This window comes from Seriola aureovittata, chromosome 13 (assembly GCF_021018895.1).
Source record: "Seriola aureovittata isolate HTS-2021-v1 ecotype China chromosome 13, ASM2101889v1, whole genome shotgun sequence".
NCBI lineage: Eukaryota > Metazoa > Chordata > Actinopteri > Carangiformes > Carangidae > Seriola > Seriola aureovittata.
In genome coordinates, this window is record NC_079376.1 from 16,237,783 (window position 1) to 16,257,154 (window position 19,372).

The 19,372-nt window shown below is 43.6% G+C and overlaps 1 protein-coding gene across 2 annotated transcripts in view; it reads left to right on the plus strand.

Annotated features, from left to right (window-relative positions):
- LOC130180104 (formin-like) overlaps positions 1–19,372 on the plus strand; it is a 52,650-nt gene that overhangs the window by 18,144 nt on the left and 15,134 nt on the right. For both annotated transcript variants that reach the window (XM_056393448.1, XM_056393450.1), the window contains 9 exons: positions 386–1,140; positions 3,260–3,401; positions 8,738–8,825; positions 12,585–12,646; positions 12,877–12,965; positions 13,861–13,990; positions 14,209–14,355; positions 14,485–14,544; positions 14,627–14,747. In XM_056393448.1, the coding sequence (XP_056249423.1) occupies positions 386–1,140; positions 3,260–3,401; positions 8,738–8,825; positions 12,585–12,646; positions 12,877–12,965; positions 13,861–13,990; positions 14,209–14,355; positions 14,485–14,544; positions 14,627–14,747 (1,594 nt within the window). The remainder of the gene's footprint in view (positions 1–385; positions 1,141–3,259; positions 3,402–8,737; positions 8,826–12,584; positions 12,647–12,876; positions 12,966–13,860; positions 13,991–14,208; positions 14,356–14,484; positions 14,545–14,626; positions 14,748–19,372) is intronic.

A 19,372-nucleotide genomic window follows, 5' to 3' on the forward strand; every position in this document is an offset into this window, starting at 1 on the left:
TTTATTGCAAAACGATTTCCTTTCTGTCTCAAATCAATACTGTGCTTCAGTTGGATTGTTTCTCATTGTTTGAAATGTCAACTGAAAACTGCAGTTAGCCGATTTTCAGAGTAAGAGTCAGATATTAACCTCAGACTGGGGGGAAAAATTAATAGGAATAAGTGTAAAACAAAGCTGTGAAATGAAAAATTATTGTTAAATTTTCTACATTCATTAATCACGTTCATGTTTGCACCTTGGAGGAATAATTATACACTTTAATCCAAGTTCACTTAAGGAAATGTACTGCCAATCACCTAGTATGGTTTTATTGTGTTATATGAAGGGAAATGACTGAAGTTTGTGAAACTGTATCTGACATTTTATCTGCTCTTCCTCCTTAAAGTCTGACTTTGAGCTTCAGACCTTCCAACTGCGAGGAGAGCATGCCGTCTCAATATCTCAACTGGAGGGAGTCATCGCTAAGATGCAAAGAGACAAGTCGTACAATATCAGTCAGGAGCGCGGTGAGGTCCGCGATGCCGCTGTGTCCACGGCAGATGACCCCACGAGCAAGACCTACCGCACTGTGGGTATCCAGACGGACAGGGAGACCTTCATCAAGAGCCCTGAGGGCGATGGGGGCGGTCTCGTTCAAAGCCCCAACCAGAACGTGCCGAAAAAACTCAACTTGGATTCTATCGGTCTGAACCTAAAAGGTGAAGCGGCCCCAGGTGCTCCTGGACCGGCCCCGCCACCTCCACCTCCTCCTCCACCTCCTCCACTTCCACCAGGCTTTTCAGGACCACCACCACCTCCTCCTCCTCCTCCTCTTCCAGGCAACGCTGGAGCACCACCACCGCCCCCTCCTCCTCCTCCTCCCCCTCTTCCAGGCAACGCTGGAGCACCACCACCACCACCACCTCCTCTCCCTGGAGGTGGCCCGCCGCCCCCACCCCCTCCGCCTCCCCCTCCTGGCCTACCTGGAGCTGGTCCACCACCTCCTCCCCCTCCTCCAGGATGTTGTCCTCCACCTCCTCCGCCTATGGGGGGGTTCAGTTTTGGCCAGAACGTGGAGAAGGCCCCACGGAAGCCTACTGTCGAGCCAGCCTGTCCCATGAAGCCGCTGTACTGGACCAGGATACAGATACAGGACAATAAGTACGTATAACAGTGTGTAAAAGCGATTTTCATAGTATTGGAGATATAAGTCAGACTGGGCAAGAAACACAAGCAGTAGGAACATCATCATCATCATACAGGCTTTAACCAAAAACCTCCATCTTAGCCAGTCTGATTAGACAGAAAACCTTTACAGACCCTCATCCCAGCTCAACTTTGACCTGTCTCACTTGTGCTAACTGTGCAAAGACAGTGTGTGTGTGTGGGGGATTACTGCAGTATGTCACTAAAGTGGCAAGCCCGGTGCGAGACGGACAATAATCAAAGTAGAAGAACGAACTACATAACTACCGTTACCCCAGAGCTGATGAAGCGTCATTGACCCTGGTCCAATGGGGTCTCACTCTTGACCTGAACACGCGTGGTCAGACAGATATCGGAGATATGGGCACTCCCACATCTAGAGGCTGTATCGAGATACTCTGTAATTGTAAGTGGATTATCCAGCCCATTTACGGTGGCTGTGGTAGTTGCCTCAGAGTGCCAGGCTTCCAGCTTTATGGCCTTGTATTTCCATGGCTGGGTTAGTGGGGGGGGGGGCCTGAGCTGTGGTTCGCACTCTCTCTCTCTCTCTCTCTCTCTCTCTCTCTCTCTCTCTCTCTCTCTCTCTCTGGTCCTGGCCAGTGCTGGAGGACTGACTGACTACACTACAGCAGTTTCATGTCAGCTATAAATTTAACTGTAAAGGGCCAAGTTAAGGGGCATTAAATGGGTCAGATGTTTAACTATAGCTGGATCAGCTGTGTGATCTCTGTTAATGGCGTGAGTTTGTGAGTTATTGGGGTGGGGGGGTTGAAATGTTGCCAGGTGTCTAAATGTAAGCCGACACATGGAGTACAGTTGGCAGCACGCAGGACAGATTTTGTTGGGAAGCTGCATTTTAAAAGAAAGGGGGGGGCTTTAAGGGAGGGATTTTCAATTATAGTCATAAGCTGGTCAATTAGAAAGTTGTCTTGCATGGAAAGATCTCTTGGGGTTTGGCTGTAATTTTCTTTTCCAAGCTAGTTTCCTGCACTGTCAGGTTCAGAGTCGGAGGCTGCTCGCTGGACTTATTTTCCTTGGTCTCTCAGAAAGTAGTGCAAAAAATCAGCAAAGAGGAGGCTTTCAGGACGGTACCATTATGTCCTCAACCGAAAATCTCTTGGCTGCCCCAGATAAATACTCTCACCGCTGCTGCAGGAGGCCAACTGCAAGCAGAAAATGTTGGACTTACTTGACCCTCACTGAGTCACTGGCAGCGCAGTTGATTGTTCTGATATTTAAGCCACGACAAGCCTGCCAGCGCTTGTGTTCGTGTGTTGTATATCCAGGTTCTCGTTCTCATTATAGATGGGCCTTGACTTTGGGAGACTGACCTGAATAATGTCATTAGATTATGACCTGCGTCGACAACTGCAGTGTGTGAAAAGATAGCGGGGGAAAGCGGGGGAAAGTGGGGGAAAGGCTAAAAAGCGGTTATTAGGCATGTGTAGTGTATCACAGATGTCATCATGCCGCAGTCTTGCTTTAGAATAAGTTTATTTGTTAGTGAACCGTTTACCATGTCTTGTTGATGTTCTTAGGGAAAGTAGAGACAGATGTGTTGAATTTGAGTGAACAGAGACGTTCCTGAACATCCTCTTGACTTTAGACACCTCTTGTTCTTATTTCTGTCTCTGTTTGTTTTTCCCATGTTACTCAGCAACTTCTGAAACAAAACATCGCCGCCCCTATTCTTGTCCATTTGCTGGAAATGGTCCTTTATTACAGAAACAAGCCTTGTCTTAAACTTTTGTTATTTTTATCACCTAGCTCATAAACAGAGCTTTTTAAAGCTGAGATTTTGCAGCCATTCCTGCCAAGTGTTTGTCGGACAGCGAAATGGAAAATGGCAAACAGTGGGAAGATTGAATAAACATCAAATAATCTTCCACAAATAGAACACACAATTTGTTTAGCTCAAGTAACCTAGATGTTTCTAGCCTGCCGTGTGAGCCGCTGGCCTGTCGTCGTGACAGTGATCAAATCTTTTGCACCCTATAACCTTAGCTTGGTATTGATTTTATATTCAAATCTAATAAAATACAACACAGACTAAGATCTTCACTTCTTTTTCTAGCAACAACACACTGTGGGGCTCTCTGGAGGAACCGAACATCGTCAACACCAATGAGTTTGAGGATCTTTTCTCTAAGGCCACGCTACAGCCGAAGAAGAAACCCCTGTCAGACACCTATGAGAAGAAAGCCAAGACAAAGAAGGTACATTCACTCACGCCTCCTCAGCTTGGCTCCTATCTTCTTTTTGTCTCAGTTTTTCCTTGATGCGTTTGCAGTTGAAGGTTATCTTGTTGGTTCGGTCTCTTGCTGCAGCCACCTGAGGGCGTTGTTAGTGTGTTTTCTTATCTAGCTTTGTTTGGGGAAAAAAAGGCCTTTTTGGCTGCTGTCATGTTCAATAATAAATCAAAGAAAGAAATAACAAAAGGTGAACCGGAAAGAAATGGATTGCGCCTCTCATCAGGTCCTCCTCCAGGCTGTTGCCAGGTATTGCATTCGGGCCAACACAGGCTATCAGTTTATGAGTTTTACTCCCTTGAGTTTTTTCTTTTTTCCCTTGGCAAACCACCCTTACTGCACAGGATTGTAATGTAGGTAGGGCTTCAGGATTGTGTTGTTTTTTTCCCTCCTGGGCAGGCTTCAAAGTTTGTTTTCTGCTTTCTGCCAGATTGATCCACCGTTCCCCTCCCCTCCCATCCAAAGACACACTTGTTGATGTCTGGTCAAATGCTGCAACTCTGCACCTTCTACTGCAAGCCAGCACTGCGTCAGCATCCTGGCTGCCTAGTGGTCCTCACTGTGGCGTCCAAGCAGTTAAAAAATCGGCCACTGCCCTCGTCTGTCCCCTCTAAATCCATACACATCCCCTATTCTGATCAATTTGTTAAGGCTCCACTCCGCTCCAGAGGGCCACAGATTGTGTGTGTGTGTGTGTGTGATTGTGTGTTTGTGTGCGTGATTGTGTGGGGTTGTGTGTGTTCTTCTGCCCTTGATCTCCATCCTTACATCTCTCTGCTCAGTCTGGTCACTCTAAGGCAGCAAACTGTCCAACATTTGATCCAAGTCAGACAGCCACATCCAGACACAAATCCTGCCAACTGTCTCCTGCCTGGGCTTACATCAGCCTGCAAGATGTTTGACCCCACTAATGAAAACACTGTTGAAACTAATTTCTATCAATCAAAAAAAGCCATGTCCAACATAGCATTCGGTGTTTTGTTTTTTTTCTTTAATATGAGAAAAGGACCTGTATGATACACTGGCTGAGGTTTATATCTTTGTTTAGACATTTTGTGTAAACAGTACTTTGATTATACAGGCGTCTTATATTTAATATAAAGGTCTGTGTTTAGAGCCAGGGAGCTAGAGTCGGAGTCCAGCTTTACGATTGAAGAGGGAAAGTGAATACGCGAAAGGCATGGTTGTTTTCAACCCGCTCAGAATTCCAACTCACTGAAAAGGTCGTCAAAATAAAAGAAACGTGTTTACGTAATCATTTTTTATCCCTGAAAGTTTATACTCGGAAGATAAAGAGAGAGAAATCATTTGAGGGAGAAATCATCGCAATCACCAGCTGACGGCGGCTTCCAAGAAGTTCAGCTGGTTAAAAGGTGGGAAAGTTTAGAGGCAGCGGAGAAGGAAGGCATGGAGTGAGGAGAAACAGATTTTCTGGGGAGGGTGGGGAGGAATAAGAGAGGGGTTGGAGATTAGTTGAAACTGTGTTGAAGAGGCATGGATCCTTGAGGTTGGAAAGAAAGAGAATTAGCAAAAAAAAAAAAAAAATGTGATGATGAAAACGGAGAGGATGTGTAGGCGTCACTCAGACACTCAGCAGGCAGAGAGCCAGGTCCTCATTTATCTGAAGTAAAAATTTGGTGCTAACTGAAAGTTAAAAGTTAAAATCATTTGCAAATTTCAGAATAAAATCCATTTATCATACTTTTGTTTTAGTTAAAGAACAGCCTGTTAGAGAGACAGAGGCAGGCACCAGCTTCTGACTCGTATTTTGGAAGGACGACACATCAATGCACTCGTCATGAACAATACATTTCAGATTATACCAGTTTTTGTTTTCTTTTTTTTTGCTTGCCTGTTGTAGCTGCTGCTTTACAGTGAGCTGTTACTTCCAGACACGCTTCTGATAGGCTGTCACACCACATTCTCTTGCATCACTTTGAGGTGCAAAAGATTTTGTTTTCATGCATCTTTTTTTGACTGCACTTGTCATTGCGATGGTTTATACTCCTCATTTTATTTCAGTTGGAGACTTTCCCAGCTGCTCCGCTTTGCTTCTCTTTTTCTTACTATGTCAGCCAATTTCCAATAATTTTGGATTCGTTATTTATACATTTCACAGCTGCAAATAAGAATTATTTTCACGACTGCTTATTTTCTTAATTAATCTATTAATCCTTTTCCATGGAGTCCCTGGAGAAGTCTTAAAATGTCTTGGCCCACCAACAGTCCAGCACCCAAAGATGTTAAATTTACCACCATAGACGGCCAAGAAGACCATAAAATATTCACCTTTTTGAAGCTAGACTTGTTTTATCCAATTTTTTCGAATAAATTGCTCACTATTAATATATAAATCATTTTTTGAAAATAGTTATGATTATTTTTCTTGCAAATGAAGATGTATAAAACGAATAAAATTTAACTAAATAGGTTTTCCACAAGTTTTTCCTGGTTCACCCATGCGATCAGTCACTTGCTCTTTAAGTAGTGGCAAGTTACTTGATAAACTTTTAATTGAACAACTTGTTCACAGAGTAGTTTTATTGTCATTTTTAGAAGCTTGATGAATGTGTGCCAAGGCCAGAGGTCTGGGGCCTCAACATGGCTGTTTTACTCTGCAGACTCAGTGGGCTCTGCCCCTCTGCGTGACTACCAATACCTGTCAGCTATCACACACACTACCTGCCTCCTGCCTGTGCCAGCACACACTCCACATCTGAGCAGAACTCACTTCTGATGTTGCCTGTGTGTGTGTGTGTGTGTGTGTGAGGGAGAGTGCGTTTATTTCTGTGTCTTTGTGTGTGTTTCTGAGTGTGCGCGTCTGTGTGCTCGAGTGCACGTGCGTGTCGACAGCACGTCCGCGCGAGTCATTATGCACTTGCTCCGAAAGTGTTGCCAGATCATGCTAACGCCACAGCCCCCGGGTTGGGGGTGGAGTGGGTGGGGGTGGGCTGTGAGAGGAGATGAGCGGGAGGGATTGGAATGTGTGTGTGCATTATGCATATGAGCCACTTCCCCGCTTTCCAACAACTCCTCACGCCAAAAAGCTTCAACTCGGGGCATGCAGCCGATGCCTACATGAGTGAGTTAATCTGTATCATGTGTGCCATAGAAAAATCAAAGCTCTTGTTTACTCTGGAGCCCTTCTCTCTGTGCTGATTAGCATATCAAAGCAGAGGAGATGACATGGAAGAGAGCTCCTCCGCCCCAGCAGACCAGAACACAGAGGACCGGACTGGACCAGGGGTATAATTGCTGGCATGTGGCTCCACTCCACTGGCTAGAGGAGGCAATGAAGACGGGGCACCTATAGGAGTGGGGGAAGAATGGGCATGTCGGTGCATTCTTGATGGAGGGATGAGCAAGGAGGGAGATGGGGATGAAGAAATCAAGTCCAGCTAAATGGGCTTTTCAGTCGGTGTGCAAAAATGCGCATCAGTAAACACAAAAACGGCAATTTCCCCTACCCACATAAATCAAACATGTATCAAGTTTACACATAGCAGGTCTCCTTAAACAAACAGCAGCTTTAACCGGTTTATGGGAAGTAATGACTTATGAGCAATCATACTGCGTTTATTAAAGACATATTTGAAGCCGTGGCTATGACGTGGGAGAGTGGGTGTAAGATTAACACCACTGGGTGAGATGGGGTTGTTGAGTGTATCGTAGGTGGTTATTGATGGGAAGTCCAGATCCAGTTGTTATTGTAACATCTGCCTGGGTGATTCCAGACAGATAGTCAGACAGACAATGACCGCGGAGCAGGCTGGCTGCTCAGCCGAGGCTGTGTAAACTATCCGCTCGGCTCTGAAATCTGCATCACCCTGCCCATACTGCCTAACATCAGCCACCTGCTTCGGCTCAAAACGCTGACACTCCCAGTGTCTGCCTCCATCATTTTGTTTATTTTCTTAGTTCTGCTCGCTTTCTCCTCTCTTTCCTTTTGACCTGTTATTCAAGTGTCCACAGCAGTTTCAGATGAAATCCTCAGAGTGCCTCCAGTTGTCTTCTCATAAACAGGAGGGAGCAGCTGGCTGTGTCAGTGTCAGCGTCAGCGTCAGCATCAGCATTGCACGGCTGCCTCCGCTTACCCAAACTGTTTTCGTGTCTGAAACCAAGCATCCAGCATCAGTTGTCCTTTCTCATTAACTTAACTATTTAGGCTAATTGGCGAGTTCTGCAGCCACAGTGAGCGGGAAGGGTTCCTGGGCTGCTTTTAGTGTGGCCCGTCCAAAGTGGTTAATTAGAGGTGTTGGGAAAGCCTGGTACTCAGCCGTCTCAAGTCCCCAGAGTGGGAGATCCCCAGTGATCCAGGTAATAGACCTGGAAGCAGCATGGCACCCACTAACGCCCTGTAATGCAATACCCACTTCTAAGGCTTCTGCTCTCCAGCTCCCACTGGACAGCCCAGTAGCCGACAACGCCATAATACCTAATGAAGAAGCCTGACACATTAACTTTTAGAGCGGGGCTTTACCTTGCCAAAACTCTCTCTGGCTTTACGGCTAATTCAGTCATAAGTAATTGTGACCATGTGTAGGCACAAATAAAAATCCTGTGAATTTATAGTTTGTTATAAAAACCCTGCTTCTCCTTGCCTTGCTCTTCTAGACTGTCCTTTTATGGTGCCACTTTTGCCTTTGTACTTTCACTGCGACTTGATATTTTTTGATTATATCTCACACATGTTCTTCAGCAAAACTGGAGGAGGTGCTTTTCTGTTTAAGTTTGCTCCCTCATTGATGTAACTTGACTAAATGTGTCCCGGCTCTGTGTGTGTGCGCCGCGTTTCCCAGTCGTTTGCGTCACGATGATGGGTTATGACAACGTGTGTTGATTAGTCTGGTTGTTTGGGTCAAACCAGATGATTCCCAGGCTACTTAGACTCACTGGGGCTTTAGGCGGTCTGTCAAGCTCATCATCTATCATCTGCTTCCACAGCTGGGGAAGTGACTAAGTGATTTTTACCCAGCCACTCATTACAGAAATGAACTTTTTATTCATCATTCTTTCCTCCGTTTGCTTCTGTCAGTGTTTGAATAATTGCACTGACGGAAGGTATGAAGAGTAATGACAAACAATATGAAGCAATTTTCCGTGGGTTTGTAAAGTAATTAACAATAATAATATTAGTTGAAATTTGATCGGACTGTATGGTATGGTAAATCAATTTAGCATATAATAATTAGTCGGTTTAAACCATATTAACTGAAGTGCATACAGCTTTTAAATTTCAAATACACTCATAACAATATGAATTCATTTGTTTTCTGTTTTTTTTTTGTTTGTTTTTTTTCTAGATTATCAAGCTCCTGGATGGGAAGCGTTCACAAGCAGTTGGCATCCTCATATCGAGCCTGCATCTGGAGATGAAGGATATTCACCAAGGTAGAAAATATTTTCTGATCTTTTCCAGAAGCTTTTGCACATTACAGTATGATATCATTTTGATCCCTCTCAAGGAAGGAGCTCTTATTTAGTTTGTACAGTAATAAACTGAATTTACAGTCCCATTTAACTATAAATTGAGGATGACTCCTGATGAAATGCAGATGGAGTTATTTTAGGGAAGAGATAGTGTGGAGAGCCCTGCAGTGGACAATAATTTCCCACCAGTTGACAGCTACTAATTTGTAGCCAGAGACACTTTTTTTTTTTTTTGGATTAATTTGTGTTGCAAGTGGAACATGGATGATTTTTCCAGTTACCACAGTGGGAAAGAAAATCTTTATTTTTCAAAATGGTGGGATTAAAACAGCCTTTCACTTTTTCTGTCAGGCTGCTCAAAGTCCCTCAGGCACTGGTTAAAATCAAATTGCCATCCTCTTCATATGAAGAGCTGCATGGATTGATTGCATGCTTGGTAGCTCTGTGGAAAATATGTGTGTGTGTGTGTGTGTGTGTGTGTGTGTGTGTGTGTGTGTGTGTGTGTGTGTGTGTGTGTGTGTGTGTGTGTGTGTGTGTATGTGTGTCGAAGTGGCTGTATGTCTGTGTAAACACATAATGTGTGTATTGGGGACAGCGTAGATGGGCCAGGAATTGGTCCTGTCCTGGGACTGTGGCGGAGAGCGCCTGCCGCCTGCTAGTCTGAGCATGCGGCCAGCAGATCTGTTTATTGTAGCCAGTGACGGTTTCCACAAGCCTAATGGGACTGACACCCCACTAATGATCTAAGCATGTACAAAACCACCTTCTGCAGTTAGCAGACACTGCCCTACCACATAAAACCACCTCAAACACAAGCCAAACAGCACACAGCACCAGGACACCCATTCTGTTTAGACTTTTTTTTCTTCTCTTGATTGTCAGTTTGTAGAGGTGGTTTGGTAAAAAGGCCTGATCACACCCAGCGTGAGGCTGCTTCCTTGTGCCTTAATGGGAGGTGAATGTGAAATGGACAACTTGAATTTGACAATGAAGGACAGCACCTTAATAAGCACTTCTAAGGATTCTAGTCCCTTGCCTCGCCTGCTTGCCTCCCCTTTGTTGCCAAATTAAAAGGACATGGGACATGTAATGTAATTAGAGCTACTAGGGAGGGAGAGAGAGCGGGAAGGAGGGGAGCAGAGAAGGCAGCACTCTGGTTAAGGGAGAGAGGGGGTCAGCTGCACCCGCCGGAGTGACTGGGGGGGACCTCAAGGGCCACCATGGTTCAAGGGCAAAGGGAGGCTCTCCCCCACACACCACCTCACCACACGCACACAAACACACATACACATGTTCACACACCACACACGCCCTTCCACACCAAAGCCGATGAGTGAAAAGTGGAAGGAGAGGGTGTAAGGCGGTTGGCAGGCAGGCTTTGATCTGTCGGTGTGGAGAGATATCCGGCTCCCCTCGGATCAGAGTGCTCCTGTGCACAGTGGAGCAGGCCCCCCTTTGGTGTGTGATTGACGGCTGCATGGCTGAGGGACTGAATAATCCACTCTAATAAGATGTAGGAAATGGACCTCCAGCGTTCTCTGTGATCCAGACATTGGGACCACATTGACAGCTTCTCTGCAACAGGAACAGCTGGGAACCAGAATGCAAAGTATTACCTTGTTAGCCGGGAGCAATGAGATTGAAAAGACTAGTGCGGTGTTGTTGTTCAAATTGTTACATTTGCCTGTGCGATACATGATACTTGTAGTGCTGATACCGAAAACTGCATTTTTTGTGTGTTTGTTTGTTTTTCTACCTGAAACTTTTTCTAAATTCTAGTGTTTACACCATGAATTTTTTCTAAATAAAAAAAAAAAAAATTGTCTCAAGCCTCCTTGGGATCCTAAAAAAATAAGCAAATGAACGAAAAAAAATTAACAAAATCATGATCTGGGCGGCACGGTGGTGCAGTAGTTACTCACAGCAAGAAGGTTTTGGGTTCGAACCCGGGGTCTGGGGGTTCTCTCCTGGTACTCCTGCTTCCTCCCCCAATCCAATTAGGTTAATTGGCAATCCTAAAATGCCCATAGTTATGAATGGTTGTTTTGTCTCTATATTTCAGCCCTGTGATACACTGGCTCCATATCCAGTCCACCCACGACGCTTTAAGAATAAGCTAATAGCTAATGGATGGATGGATTTAACTTAACATGATAAGAGAAACAATAAAGCAAGAAGGAAGCAATAACACCTTCTTCAGCAAAAATTTAATTATTTAACTTTAATTCATAAGAAATCTTTTTATTCTTATTTACTATAGTCTTACTTGGTCTGGTATGACCACTAGTTATAGTGGCTAATGTTAGCAAACAATAGCTACTTACTGTGTAGCTGACCTTGTAACACCAGTAAAGTTTTCCCATTTACCATCATCACATAATTGTCACTTGTGGCTATAGTGGTTTGCTATTTAGCAAGTTAGCCAGTTTCATGTCAATGTACATGTTATGAAGCTAATGTATTGTCAGTGTTAGCAAGCTTAAATCTTGATTTTGCTGTGCATGTGACTGTTGTCAGTAAGTGACTTTGACCATTCTCTACTCGTGCTACTGTTACACTACATTTTACCCTTTACTGTCATGTGGTGGCTGTTATTTAGCAAAAGTTAAATTTTCAGTTGTCAGTTTATTAGGTACGCCTAGCTAAAATGTGCGGTTGTCACTGCATCAGTTCTTCTTGGTTTTGGGATCCTGAAATTGGTGATAGTGATGGTTTGTCACATTGAGTGACTGGTTTAAGAACAGTAGGTAGCGTGCAGCCCTGCTCGGCTGACACCAGCCAGGCAACTGTCAGCTGATCCAGGAGCACTGGAGCCACCAACCCCCTCCATCGTATTCTCCTCCCCTCCTCCCTCACTAAGCTGTAAACCTGTGACACCTCTCAGACACAGAACAGGAGTCACTTTCTCTCTTCGTGGTGTCCTCTGCATTCTGCCCTCCAAGCGCACTTTGGTTTTTAGTGTTTGAGTAAAGCTAAACAAACATGCAGCCTGTAGGTGAAAGTGTCTAAATCATGATCTCTGCCAGCATTTATATACCCTTCTCTCTCTCTCTCTCTCTCTCTCTCTCTCTCTCTCTCTCTCTCTTTCTTTCACTCTCTCCTCCTGCGTTCTCTGTTTCTCACTCTGCTCACCTCTCTCTAAAAATAATTACAGTCGGCTGTGATGGTTCTAAATGTTGTCAGAGCGGTTAAGCAATTTTAAGCTTTCTGTTTTGAGCCACAGTTCATCTGCTTTCTTCAGGGGGAAGGAGAGGCATGTTTCACCCATCTTGGTCTGAAACCCAGTCTGCCCCACATATCTCTGCCCCCACAGCCTGGCCACACTTCCAGCTTCACCACCTCAAGCTAATATTCTAAATTAGTTGTATAATTCTACATGGTAATTAACTGATGTGTTTTGGTTTTTGGTGCAGGTCCTGCGCAGAAGCAAGTAGCCCCCTGATTTTTTTTGTCAAATATTTTCTGGTTTGGCCACTACTATTTAATTCTGCTACAATATATAATATGTCTTACATACAGTTTACCACAAATATAATGTTCTATTAGCCAGTGTTTAACAAAATTACAGGGCATGAGTACTGTCATGACTTTACATCCCCAAGACAGGAAAACAAGTTTGTTCTTCAAGTACTGGCAGCACTTGAAAGGCAGCATGCTTTGGCCAAGATCTTATCCATTTATAAGACTGACTGTTTATAATGAAGATCTTTACTGTTCCAGCGGTTCTTACTGTGGATAACTCTGTGGTGGACTTGGAGACCATTGAGGCTTTATATGAAAATGTAAGTATGAAGGAGAAGTCTGGGTGGCATTATAGTGAGAAAAGTAGTGAGGTGGATGAGGCTTTAAAGAAAGGAGATAAAAGCTTTGATTGCTAATGAGTGTGTGGATTTTTATCAGTGCAAATCATTTTTGTTATTTAGCATCTAGATTTCTACTGTGTGTCATTATTTTACTGAACATATTTACCTGTCAGCCTTGATTGTGGACTGTGTGTTGTGACTCTTGACAGAGGGCAACCACTGACGAGATGGACAAGATAATGAGACATTATGAGAAGTCCAAAGAAGATGAAATCAAACTGTTGGACAAACCTGAACAGTAAGATCACTTCCACCATGAGTTCCAACATTTTATGTTCCTGTGTTGTATATATTAGAGAAATTAAGGTGAGATGAATTGAGTTTAGTTCTGTCTGTATTGATGTGCATGATATTGCAACTGTTAAATTAGCTAAATTAAATGAATTAGCATCGGTTTCTCAGATTTCACAGAACACATTTGGTCATATTTGTGCAATACAAAATATATATAATCATTAGTAATTAATTATTGAATGAATTATTGGTCAAACAAATTAAACCATAAACATACAGTTTATGTTATATACTGAATATTATGGAAGAGGCCAACTCAAATCAACATCTATATTCTTAATATAATCTTCCACAACTGTACGTGGGCAAACATATACTTTAATGAACATCAGTAGTTCCTGTCAGGGTTAAGTAGTCCGGGCCGGTTAACGAGGCCTGGACTCAGCGGTGCCGCTCAGCCTGGCCTTCCTATTTCCATGTTTGACCAGAGCTGTCACTAAGGCTGCCTGAGTCATCCCTACTCAGTGTCTACCTCCATCAGCAGGGCCTAATCACACAGGATGTTACCGCTCCGCTCCCCTCCGACACGGCACTGTTTACACAAGTCATCCTGCATCAGGCCAGAGCTACCTTTGATCAGTCTCTGTGCGCCGCTCGCCGCTTTCCCTCCACCCCGACCCCGTGGACCTCTCAAACCCAGCCGAGCAGCGCCGCTCATGACTATCAGCTGCCGCTGCCTGCCTGTGAGCACCAACACTGACTCAGCCGGCCTGCGTGGGGACGCTCGGCCTGCCAAGGCCCTGAAATAGTTCTTCCTGTTAGACATTTTGTTTAATTCTGTCATAACACATCACACCCCATCCTCCTCCCTGCGCTCATCCTCCCCTTTTGTTTTCCAGGTTTCTCTATGAGCTGTCCCAGATTCCTGATTTTGCTGGCCGGGCCCACTGCATCATCTTCCAGTCAGTGTTTCTCGATACTATCTCCTCCATCCGTCGCAAGGTGGAGATTATCTCCAATGTCAGCAAAGTAAGAACATCACATCAACTAACTGCTCCTGAAAAGTGTCATTAAGTTACGTGAAGGTTAACTCACTCAATGCCTGTGTGTGTGTGTGTGTGTGTGTGTGTGTGTGTGTGTGTGTGTGTGTGTGTGTGTGTGTGTGTGTGTGTGTGTCTGTGTGTGTGTGTGTGTCTGTGTCTGTGTGTGTGTGTGTCTGTGTGTGTGTGTGTCTGTGTGTGTGTCAGGAGCTGCTAGAATGCGACAGATTGCGGGATATAATGGGTCTCGTTCTGGCCTTTGGGAATTATATGAATGGAGGGAACAGGACAAGAGGTCAAGCTGATGGCTTTGGACTGGAGATCCTCCCCAAACTAAAGGATGTCAAGAGCAGGGTAACACATCTTATAACTTTACACTTAAAATCTTACCAAATTGGCGTAATTTCCTGTTAATATTAGCTAAGTAAACTCACACAATGACAGTGATATATGGGTGGATAACGTCAGTTATTTCTTCCTCAGGACAATCGTATCAATCTGGTGGATTATGTGGTTTTATACTACCTACGTAACTTTGACGAGGTAAGGTAATGCCAAACAAAAGAACAAAATGGTAGACTCTTCAAACGTCTGCCTCTCAACACATTCACATTTTATGTTTCAGCATGCCGGTACAGAGAAGAGTGTGTTCCCTTTGCCAGAGCCCCAGGATTTGTTCCAGGCTGCTCAGGTTAAGTTTGAAGACATCACCAAGGACATCAGGAAGCTGAAGAGAGATCTAACTGGTAGGACATAACCTGCTGTATGAGGGTATTTCTTTGCTCAGGTCATTTTAATTTCATTGTGAATCAGTCAGTGTAATTGTAGACATTGCTGTCTTTCACCAGAGCGGTTTAAATGTAAATGTACATCCTGTGCACTCTTACTACCCTGAGCAGAGCGAGTTGACGGTGTGTTCAGGACCTTGGTTTGGCCTGAGGCAGTATTTCCTAGTTTCCAGACATTGTATCTTAATATCCATGTCGTCGTAACACCGCAACGACGAAGCATCTTCATTTCTTTACCCAAAAAAGCAAATTCCAGCTCATTGAGGAAAGATCAGAGTGACAACTGGCTGATAAACACACTTTTGGTGTTCTGTTCTGAAGTGCTCTGAAGTGTCGCGGGCGCCGAGCCACTCGGTAACGCAACAATCCAGCCAGTCAGTCTTGGCCAGGGCCATGTGGAGGTTAAAGGCGATGCCCCCCAGTGCCCCTGGTGTCTGTGGTTATTTAAATCAACCAATAATACGGCATATGAAAGCAATTAGATATGCTCCACAGCTCTCCCCTACGTTTTTTAGATCGCTGTTAAAGCCCTCTCTTCTCTGACCCGGGGGAAAAATACAAAGAGTCTACTAAAGTACCCAGACCCACCTCAAGCTGTCACTCATTTATTAGGAAAAATGGAAGACCTGAAGACAATAAATGCAACATAAGGGCCCTCGTATTTGATCTCTGCTGCAGCACAGTCTGGCACAGTAGTCCTCGGGGGTATTAGCATCACAGGGCGAGCGTTGGATTCTGGATGTTTGGTGAGTTCCACCTATGACTCCCGCCATTTTTATCCTCTCCAGCCGCCAGGAATAAATATTTATGCCTGGCTATTATAAACCAGCCTAAAGAGAGCAACTGGTCTTAATTATAACGCTAACACAGATCGCTTCCATCCACATTGTGTCTGACACAGAGAAGCTAACACTGAATCACACTTTGAATTGACTGAGGCAAGCGAGGCCGTCTGCCCCTCACCTGATCCTGAGGTGGCGACTGCAGCTCTTGGCTGTGTCTTGCCCTCCAGCCTCGGGTCAAAGGTCAGGAGACTTGGTGCTGGCAGTCAGAAATTCATCTCTCCTAGCTTCACCCCCCACTCCTCCTGACGGGATTTCTCTATGTGGATTCATGGGTGCTTCTAACATACAAATCGGTGTACTGCATTTTTAATTCACACTCACGAGCGCAAACGAAATGACTGTCTGCACTTTCCTGCATGCGTGTGTGCGCGCAGCGTCGAGTCAACAGTGATGCTCAGGAGCGGGTCCCCAGCCGCTTGGCTGCCCTCTCCTTCACTGGCTTGTGCAGAAACTTGATCCTCTTTTGATGGGGCTTCCTGTTTGGGGAGAGGGTGATGACCTCTCTCTGTGCTCTCTGAGAGGGATGAGTGGGAGGCCACGGGGACTTAAACCTACTGTAGGACTCTCAGCTCCCATAAAGACTTATAGTATATTCCACTCTGTGTATGTCTCAGATCATGTATAGTGGTGCAGTTAGTTTTGGAAACCAGCACCCAAACCAAAGATTATCTTTATCTTTGAAATCCTGTACAACTTTGGCTTCATCACGAGGACTTGCTTATCATACTTGAAGTTGCATTTCCAGATCAGTGCTTTAAGACCAGTGAGGACCTGCATAAAGACCCCTTTAACTGCCACATAATTGGGCCTGACAGAGAGGCAGGGACGCTACCGAATGAAATAGGATCAAATAAAAAGAAACAGTCAGAGCTCATTTGCTGCTCAGGGGAGTTTAGTGTTTCACAGAAGACCTGGTCCAGGTTAGGCATTCATCACCGTGGCAAATCAGACAGTGTCCTGATTTTAAATGGCCTTTAATGTCAGGTTCAGGCAGGGCCTTTACCCTGAGGTCTGTTTTATGACGGAGGCTAAGCTTGAAGGGCCATGTGTGAAGTCAGCGGGCTGAAGCACTGTCACTGCCCGTCTGACTAAACAAGACAAAAATAATGTTAACTTTGGCTGCAAATGATGAAAGGTCGGAAAGTTCGCCTCTTAATTTTGATCACGATCTGTCGATATTCTTCGATTTTGATGCATTCAAACTAAACAAGGGTAATGCTTCACCTCATATTCTAAATTCTGCCTATTGTCTCTGCCTGTCAGCACTTTATTCTCCAGCAAAGATTGAGGAGAAGTTTTTGAGTCTGATGGAATATGGTTTGATTTATGAGGAGTGGAAAGTGGAGGGAAGGTCTTACCTTTTCCTGCTGAGGTAGTCTCCTGGCTGGCCTCACAGAGCAGAATTAGTAGACTTCATCCCAACAGAGAGGAGGGCTGCACGTCTGACAGTCTGCTGGGACTGGAGATAATTGGGGGATCAGTGAGAGAATTCACTTTCCAGGTATAAATAACTATAATATGCCTTGGCGGGAGCACTGTACTGGTTTAACCTCTGATGAAATATAAAATATATTGTAAAAATGTTGTTTACCTCGGGGATTCAGAGAGGTTCACTGGATAATTTGACCTACAGGAATTGGTTGCCGGCTGATTGCAGTTCAGCAGACAGTTGATCTTTAGCAAAAAGAAAAAAAAAAGGAATCACCTGTGTACACTTTGTTTCTCTGTCTCTTCCTCCCTGTAGTTGCTGTCATTTCTTTGCTCCCTCAGCGTTTATGCTTCATCGTGAACTTGGCCTCATGGCCACATTTATGAGACAGAAACATTAATCAAACAGCCAGTTCTCTCATTTTGTGGTGTTCCACAGGTTCCCCATCCACTGTTCAAGCATCTTCTCCAATCCTCACACACAGTTGTGTATTGTTTTGGTGTGCTGAGATTTCCTGGTAGCTGCAGGGGGGGCTCTCGTTCACTGCAGTACATAATGACATGAAAGTCTCCCATTTTGCAAACCACACTGCGTAAATCCTGGTTCTCATGTTTGTTTTTCTTCCCGTTTACTCCACCACCAACATCGCCCCCTCATATTATGCAAAGGCCGGTCGACTCTCTCCCATTCACATGTGATGTCTTCTGTGTTCCCTCAGAGATATAAGATAGATAGATAGATAGATAGATAGATAGATAGATAGATAGATAGATAGATAGATAGATAGATAGAGCGAGCTCCTATCAATCAATCATGTCCAATTAATGCCCATCAAGACACTGCTTTAACAAGTGATTTACAGCCATACACAAATGATCTTTTTTCAATCATTTGAATAATGTCTCTTTAGCGCCCCACTTCTAAAGGTGCTGAGTCCACTGCCTGTAATCTCATCTGTTTTACCCTTGTAGTAATAGTGGAAGGCCATTAGTGATCAGAGCTCTGTCTCCCATCATTATCCTGTCTGTCTGTGTTGGGAAACTAGTCCCCTGTGGCTGCATGACTGGACAGAGTGTCTGATGGTGCAAACTGTGCCACCAGCAGCTCAGAGTCACGGCATTGTAGCTAATCTTGCCGTAAAATGAACAATCAGGTTTGTGTTTCCCCCTTGCTGATCACAAATAGCAAAGCCACTCCATGATATCCTGTTATACCGAAATTACTGGTCAGAATTGTTCCCATGACAAAACGCATGACAAGCTATTTTAACAGTTAACAAATAGGGGTGATAAAGTTTGTATTATTAGATATTTGTAGTAAAAATAATAGTAAAAAAAAAATGTATAACAGCATATGACTTACTGCATAGTTAAAAATGTTTATTATAGGTATCTGTAATTTGTTACCTGAAAAGTCAATTTGTGTATATGTATTTTAGAATGGTAATTTATTTCTTATATTTTATTACTAATTGTAGTATAAGTCCTTAATGCATTGTTCAGGTCTGATTAGTCAAAATATAAATTCTGATGATGAGTAAGACAAAACCATGATTGACTTCCATTCAGTCTCTGATTGAAGATAGATATATGTTTTGTTACAGTTTATTAATTATATGATGACTATTCGTACTATATCTGCATTTCAGATATTATTATTATTTAATTTTTTCTTTTACTTTAAATTATTTGATTCAACAACTTCTTTATTGACAAATTATAATGCAATTACAGTATTTACTGTGGTAACAAAGGTTGTTCAATGCAGCAGATAGAATGGAGTTTCAGATATCCGTAACAGAGTTATAGCTGATTCAGTTTCTATCTAAGATTACGGTTCTAAGAAATCAGAGGGCCTCTTGAGATATACATAGACTGATGATGATTTTGACTTGCATTTTTACGTAAATGTGACTAAGCCTGTGAAAGGAATTCTACGTCAGAATTACACTCTTGTTACTTACACTCAAATTTTAAGGAATACACAAAACAGAAAATAAAAAAAACATTGAAATATTAATACACAATTACTTTAATACAAACATTTAGTAAAAACTTCTACAAAAAATTTCCGAAAGTGATATACTTAAGAATACTTTTAAATACTTTAAATGGATGGCAATGTAAACATAATAGAGCAACAACTTTCTCTTTAGCTGAATCTGATTTCGCTTGGTTTGACCCATCAAAATTTATGGGGCTGTTTGTGCGAAGGATACTAAACCATTTTAACATTCACTGCTCCATTAACACATTTTGGTTTCATTTGTGGCAAAAAAAAAAAAAAAAAAAAAACATTAAATTTCTCTA